The sequence below is a fragment of the Panicum virgatum genome, chromosome 1K (genome assembly GCF_016808335.1).
Source record: "Panicum virgatum strain AP13 chromosome 1K, P.virgatum_v5, whole genome shotgun sequence".
NCBI lineage: Eukaryota > Viridiplantae > Streptophyta > Magnoliopsida > Poales > Poaceae > Panicum > Panicum virgatum.
The window spans coordinates 17,929,750-17,951,789 of record NC_053136.1 but is presented as its reverse complement, the minus strand read 5'-3'; the positions used below and the strand labels follow the sequence as shown (position 1 = coordinate 17,951,789).

The window sequence follows — 22,040 nt, the reverse complement described above, 5'->3', positions numbered from 1 at the left end:
GGCCCTCGGCCCTCCTGCTCCTCCGACACCACGTCGAACATGATTTTTTTTTGAAAAGATTGCGGGAGCTCCGCTTTGCCATTTAAGGAGGAGAAAGGAGTTCAAGTTTACATAGTAGTACTATTACATAAAAGGGAGGAACTCAAACTCTAAAAGTACCGAACTAAACATTGAACAGAGACAACTCTGGTTTCCCACAGGCTAGGATCCTACAATTCAGCTCAGCTTTGATTTCCTGCATTACCTCCGTTGGTGACAGGATCTTATGCTCGAACACCTGCTTGTTTCGTGCCTTCCAAATGTTCCAACCACAACGTTGCGCAGGATGCAGGGTGGCCGGCGAGAGCAGCAAGGCGGAGAGTCGCGGGATGGGAGGGAGGTGCATGTTTTTTATAGGTCTCATGGTGAGCGTTCCAGCGCTGCTTCTAGTTTGGGAGGAAAGGTAAAAATATCCCAAAATGAAAAGTTTGATGCCGTTAATATGTGAATTTGACAGTAGTGACATATTGGGGATGAGAAATTATAAATGACGGCATAGAAGGGATATGCTAATTTTCGATGGCACATAGGAGATAAGCTATATTTTCTAATGGCACAGAGGGGATTTGCTCAAAATGTTGCTCTGCTTTTATCAGAATCAGTCGTGCGCACATGCTAAAATCTACTGGATATATGATGGTTGTGTTCTTCCAAGTCATAATTTTTTTTTGACAAATTACCATGTATATGTGAAAAGCAATATGCTTTTGAAATGCCACATCAAATCTTAGATGGAGATGTAATCCGTAATCCTTTTAAGTGTGTTATATGCAATTCAAAAAAAGAAAAAAAATGGTGTTGGGCCATATGGAACGCATGTATAATCATGTGCTTGGTCCAAAATAAGGAAAAAGCCTACTTTACCTCCCTTAACTATCACAAAAGTCTAATTTTCATTCCTCAACTACAAACCGGGTATCTTGTCTCCCCCAACTATCAAAACCGTTTGTTTTACTTCCCTTGACGATTTCACTAGCGGTTTTCACATTTTTTTTTCATAGTTTTTTCTTTCTTATCTCTTTTTTCACTCAATTGAGGTAGCAAACGTGGATAGAAAATCATGAAAATTGGCATAGTAGTAGAAGAGTGTACATAGAACCCAATTTCACAACTTTTGAAGTTGAAACTCAAAAAAAAATTTGAAGTTTATTAAGAAGGGTCAAATTTGAGCAAATTTTATATTTTCTACTTATTTTCACATAATTTAAAATCTACTCAAGAATTTTCATATGTATAAATCAAATATAGAAATACTTGAGTAGATTTCAAATTCTATGATAATAAATAAAAAAGGAGCCAAACCTTCCTAAGAAACTTAAAAGTTTGCTATAGAACCTATGCACACAAAAATTCCCTAACGATGCACCTCTAATATATGCTGCACAGTTCAAATTTTATTAAATATGAAGCATAGTTCAAATTTTATCAAATATGGAGATCATCTTGATGCTTTAAAAATTTAAAAGTAAAATTCGGCCTGCGAGGGGCTAGCCGCCTCCTGAGCATTTTTATAAGAAGGAGGCCTTCTAACGCATGCCGAGAAATCCCCCGAACCCCGGCTCTTTCTGACCTTGGGTCTGGTGCCATTTCCTGGAACCATTACCCAGGCCGGGACCGTTACCCACTGGGCCAGGAAACCGTGACACCAGGTCGGGCCAGGCTGACTACACAGCCCAAGCTATCAGGAGCACAGCGAGGGGTTTTTTTCCCACAGGCGGGGGAATTCGCCCCGGTGGGGGTTCAAACCCCCCACCTGTGGAGTGCCGCCGGTTGCTTCGCACCACTCGGGCTAACAACCTTAGGCCTTAAAAATTTAATAAAATTTGAATTCTTTATTTTTTAAAAAATTTAAGTTTTAAATTTTGTTAGTTTTCAACTTAAAAAAGTTATGAAATTGGGTTCTATGTACTCTCCTCTACCACTATGCTAATTTTCATGATTTTTTTTATACATGTATGCTATCTCAATTGAGTGAAAAAAGATATATCAAAAGAAAAATATATGAAAAAAATGTGAAAACCGTCCAGGGAGGTAAAACAAACATTTTTGATAGCTGGAGTGGCTAGATACCCGATTTGATAATTAAAGTAGACTTTTTTTCGCGAAATAATAAAGAAACTAAGCCCGAAATCTCCTCTAAAAAAAACTATGCCCGAAATCTCGCGCCGCCACCGAATCTCCGGAGAGTGAAGCGGCAGCTACGACGAGAGCGCGAGGACGAGGAAGGCCGCGGGGCCGGCGGCGAGAGGAGGAGAGATGCTCAAGTTCCTGTCCAAGGTGGTGGTGGAGTACTGCCCGCTGGACCCGCGGAAGGCAGCGGCGGTCGAGCTCCTGGCGCAGTGCAACAGCCGCAAGGCCAAGGACTCCAACCCGGCTTGCTCCATCGAGCTCCGCTGCCTCCCCGCCCCGCCCCCCACCGAGGACCCTGAGTCGCGGCCGCCTCTCCCGCCGCCGCGGGTCCTCGTGACCTACCTCAACGGCGCCGAGGAGGCCATCGTCGCCGCGGAGGGCGCCACCGCGCAGGGCATCCGGGACCAGATCCTCGCCCAGGGCCGGTTCATCGACACCGAGCAGATGTTCCGCGACGCCGAGGAGAAGTGGCCCATCCTCATCCCCGAGGAGGAGCTCGGGACGTCGTTCCCTGGCATCAAGGTGCGGCCTTTCTTTCCTTTTGTTCTTTCATTTCCATTTTGTCGAACAACCTGCGTGCGTGGGTGTTTGTTGCTGCACTGAGTTGAACGTGCTATTTCAATGGAATTGCTGGTAGCTTGGTTAGATAAACACGGCGCAGATTGTGCTTGCTACCAACTTACCATTATGTTTACTAGGAAGTTGGATTACGTTATTTCTGGCATTACTCTTCGTTTGGTAAAGAAGCCTATAAGAATTTCCTTGTTGCTAAAGTTTGGCAGATGACTAGAATCATATCGTCTCGGTGGGTTTCATGTTATTTGTATCTGGAGTTAAGGTAGACCATGTGCGTGGAACTTGCAAACTTCTCATTTAGCATCTTGTCACTGTTCAATAAGCAAGAAATAGGATGAATATTGCAGTTACATAGGATAATTAGTACAGAATGTTAATGAAAAGTTGTAAATTTAGTGTAACCTTCCTTACTGTTCATTCAATCTTAGATATTCATGAAAATGCAGAAGTTTGCATAGATAATTTGAAGGTAAAGTTAGGACTGAAAGGATTACATGAATGGTATTATCCATCTGTTTCTAGTTCAGAGACCTTTCTAGTAACCTCTGTCTGATAAGCTTACTTTGCAGCACGCATAGCACCTTGCATGTCCATATGTGTCTGATTTGGTGGCATATGATTAGGTTGTCAAGGGAACTATATATGTACCGGTCCCACCTTTTTGTGGAAAGTCTGTTATCTTTTTTGCTTATCCTATAATAATTTTTTCCCTCTTCGGAGTAACACGTAACAGGGTATTGCAATTTTATCATTTTGCTTGATTTTTTTTATGTTTTAATTTGATGGAAGGTGCCACAATATTATGTTTCTTATCTTTCACCTGGTCCTGGTTGTTGCATGACCTTTCTTTTCGGTTCCACTTCAGGTCAAGTAGTGCAGCTTTTACTAATAGACCTATGTGATTCGCAAAATGGGAGTAACTTTTTGATCAATCACGCTGTATCAACCCTAAAGCTAATGTGGTCCATCTTCCTATTTTTATCCCCAGGAAAACCTAAGAGCATTATATGATTACTTCCTGTTCCTTGATGATTAGAAGCTAGATCACAGTTTAAATGTGCTTTTGAAGTTAGTTTTTAGATTTGTGGATGCATATATGACCTTGGCCCGCCGCCTAACAGCGCTCAGGCTGTGCGGGAAGGGAGCAAAGGAGTTGGTTAGGGGGGTTTCACTGCAGGCCTACCGCCGAGCTATCGCGGCGAGGGTGGGAGAGGGCGGTGCTAGTCAGTGCGGTGAATCATGCATCTCGCCTGCACGTCGAGCCCGAACGTGGATGCCGCTATGCGCCGCACGACCACCGCGTCGCCTCCTCACTGTCATGCACCACCGCATTCACCGACTCGGCCGTGCCGAGGCCGTCGGCTCTTCTTCTCCCCACAGGTCACGCAGTAGCAGCGGGAATCGAGCGAAATCGCCCTGTCGCCGCCCTCCCAGCTACCACACGGGCCTGCGGCGGTTAGCTAGGGTTTTGCCTCGCGGTGGATGGAGACATGGAGGAGGAGAGATGGAAGAAAAATTGCCTGGCGCGGGGTGGGGAGCGGAGCAGGTGAGCTTTGGGGCAGCGGCGGCAGTTCCGCCATGTCGCCCCTCTTTTTGATCTCACCCTCCATAGGTCCAAGCAGTGACGATGTAAGGCAGGGATATATCGGGCCCATAAGAGACGTGTAGCTTCATCACTCCTCCTTGTGATTAATGATGTGCTACTGTGAGGAATCAGCCGGGTGTCATATGTAATCATCCTGCTTCCGGCCCTCCATGTGCCAATGAAATAGTTGCGCGTCCTTTTCTTGATGCAAACAAACGCCTCAAGTGAGGAATCAAAGGGAAATACCAGGCCACCTTTTGAGGAGCTTCGTGCCTCCTTACCTCATCACCACCATCATTTCTTCGCTTATATCGAGAGGTTTGACACTTTGGGCATTCGGTGTCGTTAGCATGGTCGCCACGAAACAGAATGCAGTCATTCTTACAAGCACGTATCTTTTCGACTTCCAATCCCAAAGGGCAAATGTTTTGCTTGGCCTCATAGGTTGTCTTATGTATCTCATTCCCTTCTGGCAACATGTCCATTAGCAGGTCCAACAAAGCCTTGAAACCCCGATCAGTCATATGGTGGGTCGCCTTTAGCTGGAGAAGTTTGAGTGATGTGAAGAGTTTCGTGTACTTCCCTTTGCAGCCCAGATAGAGTGGTGTCTTCATATTTGTCACCATCCTTTTCAGTTTCTCAAACTCCAAAATAGTATGCCCATCGTACCCCATGGCATCACTCACCATCTCCTCCAATTGATCAGCCACATGGACATAGTTGTCACCGATTTGTATTAGGTCATCCTCACTAAGATCATTCCCAACGGCCTGATTGTCAGAGTGTACTTCCTCCTCATCTTGACAAGCATATAACTTTTCAGATTGTTCGTTAGCAGGTTTCTTGATGCATACGGTTTGCCTCAAGGTCTCGAACATTACAACCTTCCTCTCCATGCATATTCCAACAAATGTAGTCATCCTTGAACCCTCGAATGATCAAATGGGCATGGACATGAAATGAACTTGAGAAATGTATGTCATTCTCACAGTCAACAGATGGACAACTTATGGCGGACTTGCCCTGCTTCAGCTGATCATCCTCTGCTGCACCTATGAATGACTTCAAACTAGTCAAGTACTCACCACATGTGCGGTTCTTAAGGTACATCCACGTCCGGTCTGCCATCTACATATTCGAGCATGAAAAAATTATTCATGAAGCTGTGCATCAATAATTAAAGCAGTACTTGTATCAATGAAGTTATGCATGAATTAAAAAATAGCAGTACTTGTATCAATGAAGTTATGCATGAATTAAAAAATTAAATCACCTTGGGGCTAGGTATGCAGCTAGTGACAATGGCCAGCGTGGGCGTGGGCGGCGCGGAGTGACGCTAAGTTAATAGCTGCGGGACTACAACAACTACTAAGTTCATGGCTGCAGGACTACAACAACAACAAAATAAATATTATTCAAGAAATTAATTGAATATATTCAATTACATGTATATATTAAGACATAATGTAAATTTGAATTATTTATGCATGTATAAAAAAGTCACCTTTTTGGGAGCAGAGACCATGAAGCTCTAGCTCGACATGATGATCGTCAAGCCAGCCCTGAAGGGGGCGTGCGGCGCTGTGTCGACGTCACGCACAGCAAGCCGGTGGCCGTGGAGGTAGAGAGAGACACTGTCGTCGTCCCACAAGCGGGGCCGCGCGCGGCGCGTGGGCGGCCAGCGAGAGCTGCCCAGCCGGCCTCAACGACGACGACAGTGCCCTCCGCACGTGGGCGGCCGGAAATGCAGAGGTGGCGGCAACAACGGCGGCGGGACCCCGGCCCAGGCGGCGGCGGCGCGGTGCGGCGCGCGCGCGGCCGCCCGGGAGGTGCACGCGTGCGGCCGGGAAAGGGCACGCTCACGCAATCGAGCACGAGCACAGTAGCGTTTGGGCGTGGTGTGTACTCGGGCAGGTCGCCGGCCGGCCAACCGGCCGTCGGCTGTGTGCCGCGCCCGGCCAGTCTCCGACGGAGAGCGCCACCTGCCGCGCGTGTTAGAGAGAAGCTCCAACTAACAAGAGTGAAGATGGTGCTTCTCAAAACGCGTCACTAATAGAGCTCTTCATGCAGACGCGTGTTAAATAAACGCGTGCCCTATGATGAGGCTCTTATTCGAGATGCATATTAACACACACGCGTCTTCTTTGCTTCAAGTAAAAGGAGACGCGGTTTGTTGCGCCGCGTCTTGTATAAATCGCGGACGCTTTTGTACACACACGTCTCGGATGTGTGGAAATTGGTGACGTGTTTTGTTTTCCGAAAGTCTGGGAGAACATATTGGAGCGTATTGTTAAAACGCATCTGGGATGTTATTTTACACTACTAGAAACGGGTCTTGGGCACCGGCTGAGAAAGGCCAAAGGCACCGGTTTCCCAACCGGTGCCCCGCAACCGCGACCATTGGCCTCTACCTAAGACACTGGGTTTTTCAACCGGTGCCTTGGGCCTCCATTGGTACCGGTTGGAAATACCAGCCGGTACCAAAGAGGCTGCCACGCTGACGTAAGGTGGCAGCCCCTTTGGTACCGGTTGGTATTTCCAACCGGTACCAATGACATTTTCTTTTTTTTTCCCAAATCCAGTTTTCTTTGTTATATTTTTACTGTTTATTCTTTTATAATTGTTAAACGCACTCAAGCTCTACAGTACTCTACGTTCATTGGTCGTTCGTGTTCGTTTTCAAAGAATATTTGAAACTAACTAAAAGTGAAATGCGAGCATATAATTAAGCTAATTAGATGAACTAATATATTTACAAATTTACAAACATCAAGGTATAATGTTTAAAAATATTTACAAATGTACAAGTTATGTTAGCAGTCCAACTACTAGTCCCCTCAGGAGGTCGGCGGAAGTCCTCTATAGATGTGACCGTCGTGGTAGAACTCACCTTTAGGATCCAAGATCTCGTTCAAAATGAATCCGGCGAGCTGCTCGCACACGGCGTTGATCCGATCAGTAGAGTAACATTCATCCCCCATTTGAGACATCTATCATTTAGGAAAAAAAGATTAACATCATGTGCGTTAGTACAATTATGAAAATATACTAGTGAACGGTTTGGACGTACTCTCGTTTTTTCATCAGTAGCCTTCTCGTATGGAGTCATGATGTGCAAGTAGTCGCATACGTAGTACCCGCACTAATCAGTTCCTTGTTGTTGTCTCGCACACTTAAGGAGAAACAAATAAATTACTAAATTTATAGAACAATTTGGGATACTATAATAGAACATCATTGTAGTGTACAAATAGTTCATTCATACTATAATAAATTTGAATTCAAATATATAATTGACAATGCATATAACTATAATAAATAGATACTATTCACTTATCAAATAAATTGATAAAACATATAAATACAATAATTTGATAGTATTCACATATCAAATAAATGGATAACGCATATAACTATAATAAAATGCTACGACTAAAAATAATTATCACATATATAAACTAAATTAAATGATAACTGCTTCTAAAAACCAATTGCTAAGTTATGGAGAAAAATAACTAACCTTTAAAAAAAACAAAAATTCGCCTCCCCTCCCCTCACTCAGCTGCCATGAACAGTGAGCTCACGACAGCTTGGAGGGGGGACGGGTTGGGGTATTTATAGGTGTGGATCAAAGGCACCGGTTGGTGCTCAACAACCGGTGCCAAACAAAAGACATAGGCACCGGTTGATGTTACCAACCGGTGCCTTTATTGTGGGCATGTGGCAGCACCGGGCCATGGCAAAACCCGGTGCCATTGTCCACCCTTTAGGCACCGGTTGGTTCCACCAATCAGTACCTATTCCTCCTTGTTCTTTTGGTACCGGTTGGTGGCACTAACCGGTGCCTATCCACCAACTGGTACCTATTCCTCCTTGTTCTTTTGGTACCGGTTGGTGGCACTAACCGGTGCCTATATTGGGGTTTTGGTACCGGGTGATTCTTTAATCCGGTACCAAACCCCTTACCTTTGATCGCCGCTGGCCAAAGGTATCAGCTGTTTTTGCAGCCGGTACTGATGCGTGGCATTAGTACCGATTGCAACAGCAACTGGTACCTTTGGCCAGGACCTTTGGCCTGTTTTCTAGTAGTGTTGGAGACGCGTCCAAGAATTTGCGTCTCCAAATAAGATGTCTTCTTTAATCGTTTTTTATATAGTGCATTTCACGCCGCCCTGCTAACCGTGTGCCACCGTGTCGTGCTGACGTAGCATACCACATAGACAAAAAATGGTACAAATGAAGGAGCCCTGAGATAAGAGTGGTAAATATGTAGGCGTTATTTTAAGAGCGGTAATTGAGCGAGTTGCATCCGTTATAATGGTAAATATGTAAAAAAACCCGGAGAGGGTGTGTGGGGGGGGGGGGGGGGGCTAAACCGAGGAAGAGGAGGCACGACTCTGTCTAGGGGAAGCCGGAGGTTGGGGAAGAAATGAGTGGAGTAACAGCAGGTGGTGGGGGAGTAAAAAGCGGTGTGTGGGGGTTGGGGGGGAGTAAAAGGCAGTGTGTGGGACGGTGGGTGGGGGACGCCTCATCCCTAGCATTACCGTAAATACAATCCATTAGATATTCTCTATTATTACTCAACTTTCCTTAGTCCCATAACATTTCTCATTGCTCAATAGGATCCAGGGGTTCTCAATAAATGGTTTCTAACTGAATCTTGAAATGTAAGTTTGATGAGAGTGCATTAAATAGTCCAAAAGATATAATAACGGTTGTCCACTTCACAAGGAACACGGATATTGAGAAAAACATTTAAGTTTTTTGTATTGTTGGACTAACGGTGGTCGTGCCTATGAGTAATGGTATTTATTATTATATATAGACTTACATCAAAGGAATATTTATTAATAAATAAGCTTGATTTTCAGTAATCTTTTTATGTGGTCCAATTATTTTTAAATAATTATTCTTTACACATGTGGTTGTCGTAAATACATCTCCATCGGTGAGGATAATTATTTAGAGATTAACAGACCCACTGGCGCAGGCCGCACCACAGGTCATCCTATTCAGACAAGACCCTGCAGGTCGTGATTTCAGATCAGACGGCTAGGGCCGCACGCCATAGTTTCCCATTTTTAGCACGCTGCTCGCCAAGCGAGAAGCCACTGCAGGCTGCCAGATGCCGTTTGGACGAACTCCAAGTCTCCAACAGTGCTGACACCATTTCTCCTTTTGTTTTTTTTTCTGTTTGAAGCTTTTTTATTTTATTTTGTGTACAAACATGAGGAGCAAGCGCACCTACTGATTATAATATATCTTCTATATACCTATAGCCACATATAATTGACCAATGATTTGTTTTCTACGGTCCCACACGGCTTGTCTCACTTTGTACGGCTGCCATGGCACAGGGCATTTTTGAAGCTTGTGGAAGTGAACACTATGGGCCACCAAAATATCTTGGCAAAGTACATTTTTGTGTCTGGCAGTGCTCTGGGTATATGTTTGTGTTCTTTTTTCAACCATGCATGTTGATTCTTCTTGCTGTTTCAAAACTATAATGCTTGTGTTATTTTGCGTCTCCGCACTTGTGGACTTGAATTCTATGGCAACTCGAACCTTGGCAAAGTAGTATAGCAGCGGAGGTAAATTTCTTATGATGTTTTCAAATATTGTTAGTTTAGTTTATCGTTCAACTCTTTATTGGCATTTTTATGGATTTCGAAGGCTTTGATGAAACCATCTGTGTTGTTTGCAGGTCATATTGAATGACATTTGGAATAAACTAGCATGAAGGTCAACTGCATTGTTGAAGAGTCAAAATAAGATGAATATCCAGGAAAAAAAAAGAAAGATGGATCTGCTTATAGCCTGCAGTTACATGGAAGTTTGAGTGAATTTCTTGTCAGTTTCAGGCCACTCTGGACTGTTCCATGGTTTATATTCGATTATCAGGAAGCTTTATGTATTCTTATCAAAACCTTGGATTGAGTTTTTTTTTCAGGATTGTTCTTGATTGAAGATGAGTTTTTTTTAGGGCTTGATTGAAGCTGAGTTGTGAACTTATCAAACAGTAGTTTTGTTACTACCAAGCACTTTATTATCTTATTGGAGATATGAATGTTTACCCAGTTATAGTGTTTACCTGCCTGTGTGTTTCAATGCCGTGTTACTTCTAGCAAATGATACTTTGTAGTCTCATGGATTAAATATAATTATCCTTGGTTTTTTTGCAGTTATTTTTTCTATTATAACAATAATGAAAAAAATTCTTGTTGGGTCGTCAATTGTTGTCGTGCGTTTATTTGGCTTGAAACTGTCTCGAACCAGCCTGAATAATTGTAGGCCAACACCATTGCAAGTTTGATTTCTTTGCAATTTTATAGTTAACTGGATACACCTAGGAAATTGGTTTTTCAATTTTGGTGATTTTCTTAAGCAATGTGGGAAATTTGAGGAGTCACTTTCCAAACAATGCCACAAAGCCTAAATTGCTCACTGACGCACCCAAGCCTGGTCATGGAAACGTTGCTCTGCTTTTTATCTGAATCGGTCGTGAATCAAACAAACGTGCATGCTGAAACCTACGGAATATATATGATGGTTGCATTCTTCGAATTCATATTTTTTTTTGAAATTAGCATTTCTATGTGAAAAGCATTATGCTTCTGAAATGCCACTTCGAATATGAGATGGAGATGTAATTCGTAATCCTTTTAAGTGTGTTATTGCAATCCAGAAAAGAAAAAAAATGGTGTGGTAACCATATGTATAATGGACTTGGTCCAAAATAATCCGTAAACGCCTGTATAATCATGGGCTGAAATTTTTATGGCGGACTAATCATTATATGATTGAGCTATATTAAAAATTTTATAATTATTGGATAACGTTTGACTGATCTATAGATTTATCTATATAATCTAGATAAATCTATAGAAAAATCTAGACGAGTTTATAGATAAACCTAGATAAATCAATAAATTAGTCATACACGATTCAACAATCATAAAATTTTTATTACAGCTCAATCATATAATGATTAGTCCACCATAAAAATTTCACATTAATTGGATGACGAAAATTGTAGCTATAAATTAATTATAAAAAATTATATATCTAAAGATATAACAAAAAATTATACTAAAATATACCATATAATATGTTCATTGCGTATATCTACTCATGTGGAGTCCAACAAAATTGAATTTTCTATTTTATGATTTTTTTTCTGATTTACTATGATTTTTCAAATATTCAGTTAAAATAAACATAAAAGAAAAATAGTAAAACCGCCCTCAAAACCGTTTAAGGAGGTCCTGCGACCGGTCTCGGGAGTCCAAAGAGGCTGGTCGGACGGTTTTAAAGTTCACGGAGGAAAAACGAACTTGGCCCAAAATTCAGGGAGGCAAAAAAAATTTCCCCAAAATAATAAAGAGCTCGGCCTTGGGCCAAGCGGACGAGGTGGTCCAGCGGTGGAGGAGAGAGGCCCAGTAAACACAAAACCAAATTTGAGCCGAGCCCATTGGAATGATACCCAATCCAGTCAGGTCCGAAATCTCGCGCCGCAACCAAATCCCAATCCCCGGAGAGCGAAGCGGCGGCTGCGGCGAGAGCGCTAGGCGAGGAGGAAGGCGGCGGGGCCGGCGGCGAGGGGAGGAGAGATGCTCAAGTTCCTGTCCAAGGTGGTGGTGGAGTACTGCCCGCTGGACCCTCGGAAGGCGGCGGCGGTGGAGCTCCTTGCGCAGTGCAACGGCCGCAAGGCCAAGGACTCCAATCCGGCCTGCTCCGTCGAGCTCCGCCACCTCCCGGCCCCGCCCCGCACCGAGGACCCCAAGTCGCGGCCGCCTCTCCCGCCGCCGCGGGTCCTCGTGACCTACCTCAACGGCGCCGAGGAGGCCATCGTCGCCGCGGAGGGCGCCACCGCGCAGGGCATCCGGGACCGGATCCTCGCCCGGGGCCGGCTCATCGACACCGAGCAGATGTTCCGCGACGCCCGGGAGAAGTGGCCCGTCGTCATCCCCAAGGAGGAGCTAGGGATGTCGTTCCCTGGCATCAAGGTGTGGCCTTTCTTTCATTTTGTGCTTTCATTTTCATTTTTGTCGAACAACCTGCGTGCGTGGGTGCTTGTTACTGCACTGAGTTGAACGTACTATATCAATCGACTGATCAAAACGACAGCAAATCGATTGAATCTTCAGCCATCCTGACCATGGGCGCCATCTTTAGTCACGGGAGCCATGGCCTCCATCTTTAGCCAACGGGGAAGCTGAGCAGCAGCTCGTGTGGGGTTTGGGATTGCCGAGCAGCTGAGCAGTTAGGTTGTAGCGGTGTTAACCAACGGAAGGACGGACGGGGTGTGGGGAGGCACGGCCGGCAGGCCACAACCAGCCAGTTGAGGCACGCATGGCCAGCGAGGGAGGACGACAGCCAATTGGTCGAACAGACAAGTTTTTGTGCTCGGGTAGTTTTACCATTTACCAAGCCAATAAATGGAAAAGCTAAAATAAAAAAATAGAAAAGAGAGGAAATACACCCAATGGTATGAAAATCAAGTGTCATATGTTTGGAGTCCTATTTTTGCGAAGTCAATGTTAGTAATGGCAAAAGTGCGAAACGCAATGTTTGGAGTCCCAAATATGCAATTTTCTCATTTCTTACACTACTCTTCGTTTGGTCAATAACCCTGTAAGAATTTGCTTGTTGCCAAAGTTTGGTAGATGCCTAGAACCATATCGTCTCAGTGGCATGATATTTGTATCTGGAGTTAAGGTACACCATGTGCGTGGAACTTGCGAACTTCTCATTTAGCATCTAGTCACAGTTCAATAAGCAAGAAATAGGATGAATATTGCAGTTACATATGATAATTAGTATAGAATGTTAATGCAAAATTGTAAATTTAGTGTAACCTTCTTTGCCGTTCATTCAATCTTAGATATTCATGAAAATGCAGAAGTTTGCATAGACAATTTGAAGGTAAAGTTAGGACTTAAAGGATTACATGAATGGTATTATCCATCTGTTCCTAGTTCAGAGACGTTTCTAGAAACCTCCGTCTGATAAGCTTACTCTTCGTACCTTATCTTTCCATATGTGTCTGACTCGGTGGCATATGATTAGGTTGTCAAGGGAACTATATATGCACTAGTTCCACATTTTTGTGTAAAGTCTACCAGCCTTTTGGTTATCCCTGTAATAATTTTTCCCCTCTTTGGAGTAACACATACAGGGTATTTCAATTTTATCATTTTTCTCGATTTTTTTTAATGTTTTAATTTGATGGAAGGTGCCACAATATTATATTTCTTATCTTTCACCTTGTCCTGGCTGTTGCATGATCTTTCTTTTCTGTTCCACTTCAGGTCAAGTAGTGCAGCTTTTACTAATAGACTTATGTGATTTGCAAAATGGCCGTAACTTTTTGATCAATCATGCTGTATCAACCCTAAAGCTAATGTAGTCCATCTCCCTAATTTGTTCCCAGGAAAACTTAAGAGGATTATATGATGAATTCTTGTTCCTTGGTGATTAGAAGCTAGATCACACTTAAAATGTGCTTTTGCAGTTAGTTTTTAGATTTGTGGATGCAGATATGATCTTAAGCCCTTGTTTTACCAAGAAAAAAAACTTTGTAGCCAGACAACATTAGTTAATATGCTGTTTTCACTGTTTCAATGCCACAAAAGCTTCAAATAATGAAGATTTGGTAGGAGTATAATCCTAAAGTACAGTTACTGTACAGTCTGTTATTGTGCAGCACAAGAAGTATGGACCTTCAAACTATTTTGCTAATCTGGAATCCTTGTAAGCAATTTGTTTTAGAAATATAAATCCATGATATGATTCAAACTATATCATTTCATTGTATGTTAATTAGTATTAGTTAGATCCTAAAAATGCATGTAGCTATGTTGGTTATGTTCTTTTTTGGCCTATGTCAAACTCCTAGGGTCTAGTAGGAGGTGTTTGAGTTTAACTCAGACAAATAGGATGTATTTGGTGTTGTTGTATTAGGATATTTCGAGGCTCCTGAGATAGAGCACCAAAATGCAGACCTATGTGCTGCGTGACATATGAGAGTTGCATACTAATGATGAGAAAAACAGTATGTGCCCATCAGATAAAAGGGTACCTCTGTGTGGACATGAATCTTGCGCAGCAGCAGTGCCCGTGGATTAGTCTTTGATTCAGCCAATCAATCAGTATTTAATGAATTATTATGCATTCATCATAATGTGTTCTTTTATAAATTATAATTAAATTCTATCAAGAAAATATTTAATCTATAGTAAAAGAAGCTATTATTATAAAGGAATAAAATCACTGATCAGGATCGATGCCACAATCCATTACCCTGGCTGGTTATTGGATTTGGGTCCTAGGTAGATTGAGGAGAGGAGGGGGAGAGGGAGGGTCTATGCTGCAACGATACCAGAACTCCAGAAACCAATTAGTTGACATCTGATCAGATTTGTATCGATTCTTTAGTTGAGCTTGTTATGGAAATTATAAGGATTGTGTACCCTTTTATCAATCATGCTGTGCCTATCCCCAATGTATCCCACTGTTGTGCTGCCAGCATCCTCTCCCAGAGTCAATCCATTACTCTTATGGGTTTTGGGGCCACTGTTTTGCTGCTAAGTCATTACACTACTAAAGATGTACTGTTGTGGCTTTCTTTCCCAAATATTTGTTTGCATTTTTATTTAATGTCTAACTATTTGATGTTACAATGAAACCTCTGTTATTTCAAACTATGTCGTATGTACTGTGGATGACATGCCTAATGAACATGGCTTGCTTTATGTTCAGACTTTTTTGTACTTGTTTCTTTATGTTCTCAGGTCTGAGTAGATTACTCTGTTTTTGTTACAGCCAAAGAAAGCTGAGGACAAGCCCCAGACCTAATCTCCATGTCAGGTTTCTCTTTGATGTTCATGGTTAACTGAGGGCATTTGTACACCCACAAACATTCTCCAATCATTTCACGGGAAAAATTCTCTCCTTGGTCCATCTTGAGAACATTTCTAGGTGGTTGTTGGCTGGTGGTTGAAGTTCGTTTGGTTCACCGACTTGGATTTGTACTAATATAATTTATAATACCAATGTAGCTCATGCTGTTGCAATGTGCATGCTGTGAACAAATGTCTTTAGAATAAGCAGCTACCATAGTCTTGTTGTAGTGTTTTCTGCTCCATGGAGCTCAGCGAGGTATATGTTAGGCCAGTGGAGTGTCATCACAGTGACCAAGACTGTAAACTAGGTAACTGAGTCGAAGGAGTGTCATACTGATGATACCCCTCTCACATCCCATGAAACATATCCTCGCACTTCATAATGACTCTTTCATGTTAGCAAGTTTAATGCTTATGTAATTCTATGATACTTCTATTGAGATTGGCCTTACAGTGGAGTGCCTTTGAAGGGATAAACAAATAGAATTTACTGCACTATACAAAAGGAATGATTAATTGAGCAGTTCATTCGACATAGTACATAGAGACATGAAAAATCCTATTCTGGTGCCTGTGCCTTCCAGAAATTTGGAAAAAAACATTGTTTTAGATTTCAGGTGAACACATCAAACTTTAGAATAAAAATGTGATAGAAGTGTTTGACAGAAACCACATGGTATGAAAAAGCTCGACAGAGCGTGCAATGGTACAACTGTTCTGCCCCCATTTAGTTTGCATAGAAATATGAATTGCAAACAAATACATAACACATATAGCAAAGTAGACAACATGGTTTGTTTATGCATAACCTGGTCCCAACTCCAAACCTAATCATCTTGTTTGAGTTTGAGGGGTTAATGCTCCATCTTATTTCTCACAACGTAATGTCCAGTTTAATAACTAGGAATGATCACGTCCAACCAAATTCATAGGATGATCCCACAATAAAGTTTCTAAATGGTTTGATTTCTCAAACTAACAGCCGTAACTGTATGAATTATTTTTCATGTGATCCCAGATCACATGTGGAGGCTAAAAATGGAAGGAAGAACATAGCGATAAGAAGGTGATCATCATGAAGCAGCGATATTGGTTATATGTCCTGTAGGCCTGGCCCATCAATTCCTGCATAAGTATAGAGCATTTGATTAGTAGTATTCTCCAAAAACAAAAATGTAAATGGAACTGCAAGCGGTAGTCAAAGTGCTAAACATGTTTGAAATAACTAGCCCACATATAATCTCACATGTGAAAACAAGATAATTTAAAGGTGCAATCCACAAGTTTCCTATGACACTATTTGGATTATAATTTGTACTACAACAAAGTGACATACGTACCAGGGGCGGAGGTATGTGTAGTTGTTGTTGTCACCTGAGCATTGTTTCGCACTGTTCATTCAGTGAGCTGACATCGATCTCTGATGGTGCTGACACCAGTGGCTGCTGTGGCTGGCTCCGCCCCTGATATGTACCACCATGGATTCCCTCTCAGCTGCTCTATTTCCATCAACTTTGGGCAGTCTCGAATGTATACTCTTTTTATGTTTGCAATTGCTTCTGGTCCACCAATTGATTGAAGGTCTGGACAACTCAAAATCTTCAAATTTTGCAGTGATTTGAGATTACTGCTCCAAAGATCGCCTGGAATGGACACTAAACCTTGGCAATATTCCATCGATAGTGACTCAAGGGAGGTTAGGTTCTTTAGGCAGCACCTAGGAGACCAGGCAGAGAAATCACCACAACTACACAAGAGCGTTTGGAGGGATGGTGGCAACACCATTCCACTTAGCCAATAGAGACGTGGACACCCTCCAATCTCTAAATTCTTCAGAGAAAGAAAACTCTTAAATCTTTCGGTGGGTAGGGACGACAGCGAAGAACAAAACCAAATAGTAATACTCTCGATGGCAGGGAGACATTCATGTGTTAGGAGGTCATCAATACTTTCCAGCTTGCTACAGGATTTTATAGTTACGTGAGTGAGTAACGGGAACTTTGCAGTGCTGCGTCTGGCTCTGGATATGTGTTCAGATTCTGTAATAATTCTCAGGCATTCACAATCATCGATGTGGAGCCTCTGTAGCATTGGAAGACTCCACTTTTCTAGTTCAATGGATGGCAGCTTGGAGCAAGAATATATATGCAAGAAGGTGAGGGAACTACAATCAATGTTGAATCCAATCTCAAGCATCAGCACGAGCTTCTTTGTGGACCGGGACCAAAGATGTGTCATTTTTGGACAGTTGGACACGCTTATTTTTTCAAAGGAAGGGGGCCATTCAATTGGTGATTTTACACTTGCGCAATCTGCAATAACTATTTCTCTGATGGCTGGTACAGAAGTCGTTGGATGTAGAAATTGTTCCAGGCTTAATAAGTTTTGGCACCCTTTAATGCTTACCTCTGTCAATAATGGGAAAATGGTCCCGGCTCTGCTATTATTATTGTTATCAACTGTCGCCGCAGGTAACTCAGAAAATGACATGTCCTCGGGTCCATCACAACCACGAAACCAGCTTGGAAGATATTCACCCGGATAACCCTCGATCCGCACAGACTTGATGTTGGTGGGAGGCTGTAGAGCTAGAAGTACTTCTGTCTCATTGTGCTCTGGGCATCTTAACGAAGACCATCTCAGAGTCAGACTATTCAGATATTCTTTCTTCCTGAGTTCGGATTCTGCTGCACGAGCCTTGCTTATTGCACCAAGATTATATATTGTCAACTCGCGATGCTGATAAAAATTCTCAATAAAACTGAGTTGCTCTTTCAACTCTGCAGCATCAACTTCCATTTCAAGATTATTTGATTTAAACTTTTGCTGATTGATAAGCTTACTGATGCCTCTAGGTAAACTTTCTAATTTGCATTTTCTAGCATAAAAAATCTGCAAGTTATAGAGGCTGCAGAATGACGAAGGAAGGCTCCGGAAATGGCAAGTTCTGGATATTGCAAGGTACCGGAGATGCTTCAGGTTGCCAATACGGTCTGGTAATTTCTTTGTGGAGCCACAGAAAATAACACGCAGGCACAAAAGTTTTCAAACCCGCAGTCCATTGCTCTACTGCTCAAAGGCTTGTTGCAAAGCAGAGTGCGCAGCTTTGTGCACTTGCCTAAACTCAATAAGTTGTAACGCTTGACATTGGTGATTGGCAGTATTGATAGATGACGAACACTTTGTGGAACTTTTTCAAGGTCACTCGAGTTCTTTACAATGAAGCATTCATCCTTCGAAACAAGTTGTGCCATGTCATGCATCAAGTCATGTATTACATATGCACCACGAAATTTCTGAAAGAAGGACCGGTTTACAAGTTCTAGAAAGTATTGAGAGCCAATATCTTGAAGTGGAATGTTACCTTTAGGTACAACAAAACCCTCTGCTACCCACATTTCAGCCAAACTGTCCTTTTCAAAATTGTGATCTTTGGGGTACACGGCACAAAATGAGAAGCATCTCTTCAAATGGAATGGCAAATACATGTAGCTCAACTGAAGAGCTGGCAAAATCTCAGTCCCCTCCTGGTCGTGCTGCCACAGTTCACTGTTTAGTATATTATTCCAATGTGTAGTGTCACGGCTAATTCCTAATAGCCGTCCAAGAGTTTTTGCAGCTAAAGGAGAACCTCTCAACATTGGAAGTATTTCCCTACCAATCCGTTCCAACTCAGGATCCATGTTAGAGCTATCCGATCCAAACACACAGAGTTTAAAGAATTCCCAAAAGTCATCATCCTTCAAACCCTCTAGTGGGAACGAATCCGTTGTGCGCACTATATCAGCCACCTTCTCAGACCTTGTGGTGACAAGCATCATACTTCCCTCATGTACATTTTTGAAAGGTGCGTAGAACCCCTTCCAACGCTCCTTATTTACATCCCACATATCATCGAGGACAATCAAAAATCTTCTCTTGTTCAAGCTGTTTGCAAGATCAGTTTGAAGAGAATTCAAATTATCATTTGTTGGAGCTGCTTTCCCAGAAGCTTGTTCTATGGCCTCTTTAGTTAACCTCTTGACATCAAAATCATCTGAGACACAAATCCAAATGATCAGTTCATAGTGAGATTTCACTTGCGGGTCGCTGCAAATGTTTTGAGCCAAAGTAGTTTTTCCAACTCCCCCAATTCCAACTATGGGCAAAACTGGAATAATCTCCATAGTTCATTATTATTGAAGGTAGTATTTACTTGGTTGCTTGTCGATGAACCATCTCCAGTTCTTGCTGTCTTGTGTCTGGATGAATACCTCCTCTTATTGGTAGGGGCAACGACTGCACTTCCTATTCTCTTTCTATTATTTGAAGGTACACCGATCAATCTAATAAGCTCCTTCGTTTCCTTAGCACGTCCAAATATCTTTGCCTCAGTCGGAAAACTGGTGGTCTCTGGCCTGAGTGATTCGTCAAACCGTGGAGTTGCTTGATGGAAGCCCATTTCCTTGAGTTGGTTAGAAAGATTATTTAGCCTTTCCTGGATATCAGTCACCTTGTTGAAGCTACCTTGAGTGACGCTGTTAAAGAAATCAATGAACGGAGCTAGTTGAGTGGCATGGCACCTCAACTGACACCTTATGCGCGTGCCATGTGAATTCATCCAGAAGGTCTTCTGCATCATACACTGCTTCTTTGACTTTTGGAAGGAGGTCAGCCACACATTGATCATGGATCCTCCACTCTGCTCGATCAATGAGGATGTACACTGCCTGTAGAGTATCCCCGAGGCATTTAAGGTCACTCTGCAACTGCAGCACATCTCCTTGAAGGTTGTCATTTTCTGTTCCATTCCACTGGGTTCCCAGAGATGAAATGGTCGATTTAACCCACTGGAACAGTGTGGCCAACTCATTGAGGCCACTAATTGTGTTCATATTGACTGGACTCTCTTGACCTGGACAAAACAGAGGGTGTATTTGAGTATTAGAGAAGTAATCTTCGGTCATATTTTAACAATAACGATATAAATGCGAAAAACCTGTTGATACGACAAATAACTTTTTGATTACAATTTTTTTCAGGAAAATGAGCCGTCATACTTGAAGCGACTTTAAATGGATAGATCCATGCCAAAAGAATAATGGTTAAAGAGGTCTTCGTAACTTCTAGTTGTTATAACAGAGATATTAATCATGAAATGTTTGTATACCTTAATCTGAAACAAAAAGTATCAACAAAATAAAATTGGATGCAAGAGGGGTTCATTTTGTGCTCCGTACCATGTGTATATGTGCAAGTTGCAAGTGGATTGTCACATCCCAAAATGTTTATTTTTGGACGTGAGTAAATGACACAAATAAATACAAAGGTTTCTCATAGTATTAAATTTTTCCAAAATTTATATAATTATCATGATATTTAGAGCATGAAGATAATTATTTTCAGAAACAAAATTAATACACTTTAGGTTATATTAATGTGAATTGTACTGTGTGTTCATTTGTGTTATAGCTTTTAAAACGTAGCAGATATCGATTAGGTTTTTCTAAGAATTTTCTAGCAATTATTCTCAGTTTTGTAGAACTAAATCCATTTAGTGGTGGGATCTAGAAATATTTAGATCCAAATACTTTGGGCCCCTTTGGCATAGCTTCAAGAAGAGCTTCAAAAATAGCTTCACTAGGAAGAAGCTATTTTGCCAAACGTTTTTCAAAACAGCTTTAGCTTCACCAGAAAAGCTGCTTCATCAGAAAAGCCGCTTCACAAACTATTTTAAGAGAAGCTAAAGCTATGCCAAACTGGTCCTTTATATGAGTACACCAAAATCCAATTACATTTGCCACTTTGGCACCCTGCCGGCCACAGTTCGAGGCTTCGAGCCCTATGGGGGCGGAATTGTTGGTCGGAGGTGGCGCAGTTTATCTGCGCGTTGAAAAGATCTCCTCATCCGCTCCACTTCAAAGCACAGGTCTAAGGCCGGTCCAGTCTCACGCGGACTGCGGTGCCGCTGTGTACGGGAAGAGTGGGAGTTCGAGGATTTTCTCGATCTGCGTGAGAGGTTGCCTTCTACCTTAATCACAATATCTTTGGGGAGGTCTTGCCTCGGCAGGTCGAGTTTTTTTAGAATCCATTTACATCTCTAAAATTTTTCATGACATTTTTGGAAGCTTTCAAATATTTTCCATAATTTAAATTTATGTATTTTTACAAAAAAATATTATTTTGAAAATAGAAAAGTCTAAGTTTTAATGGGTCAGCCTCGGCCTATGCCCTAGCTTGCTCAGCCCAAGTCCAACTCAATTTTAGTCCAGACCCATTCCACCAGTTTATTGGATGAAATCACAAAGATCTAGTATTAGCGTAGTGTAAGGTACACGATCTATTAGGGAAAATGTTACAGCGCGCGGTCGCGCTCGCGCCGAAGCGCGCCACCCGTGCGCAGCGCACGAGCGGGACATTCTACTTTGGACCTATATTCAACTAGGATGGTGGGCGCGCTAACACCACGCCTGTAGAGAAGGCGTGGATGGTATTGCTGCCAACACTATACCATTATAGGGTAGTCATAGTGGCCGATGATTATATCGGGTGTAGGTTTGTTTGCCCCCCTTTTAATCATAGAACACGGTTCAATCAAAAGGAAATTGCAAGGCTATCCGACGGCGGCTATACTATTGAATAGTGCGGCGATATACTATTGAACATATGTTTTATATTTGTTCAATCAACAAAAATAACAATGCCATATATTTTCTCTAATCATATTATTGAATAAAAGTTTGAACTCAGTGCCTAAGTGCACTTAAAGCCGACGAAATAGCCATACTTGCTTTTGTAATACGCTAAGTAGAGCACACCCGCGGTGA

The 22,040-nt window shown here is 42.3% G+C and overlaps 1 protein-coding gene and 1 pseudogene across 2 annotated transcripts; one reads left to right on the top strand and one right to left on the bottom strand.

Moving 5' to 3' along the window:
- The first annotated feature begins 2,290 nt into the window (after positions 1 to 2,290).
- Positions 2,291 to 15,643, top strand: LOC120698050. Of its 2 annotated transcripts, none has more exons than XM_039981505.1 (2): positions 2,291 to 2,691; positions 15,155 to 15,643. In XM_039981505.1, exons 1-2 carry the CDS (start codon positions 2,296 to 2,298, stop codon positions 15,185 to 15,187), a joined length of 429 nt encoding a protein of 142 aa, XP_039837439.1. In that variant the 5' UTR covers positions 2,291 to 2,295; the 3' UTR covers positions 15,188 to 15,643. The 2 variants fall into 2 exon arrangements, with proteins under 2 accessions (XP_039837439.1, XP_039837433.1); XM_039981499.1 differs by lacking the exon at positions 2,291 to 2,691 and adding an exon at positions 11,808 to 12,336.
- A 384-nt stretch (positions 15,644 to 16,027) lies between these two features.
- On the bottom strand, positions 16,028 to 20,124 carry LOC120698057 (annotated as a pseudogene).
- Between the last annotated feature and the right edge of the window lie 1,916 nt (positions 20,125 to 22,040).

Coding starts and splice junctions, on each gene's coding strand:
- LOC120698050 (XM_039981505.1), top strand. CDS start 2,296: ATGCTCAAGTTCCTGTCCAAGGTGGTGGTGGAGTACTGCCCGCTGGAC. Junction 2,692..15,154: donor CGTCGTTCCCTGGCATCAAG/GTGCGGCCTTTC, acceptor TTTTTGTTACAG/CCAAAGAAAGCTGAGGACAA.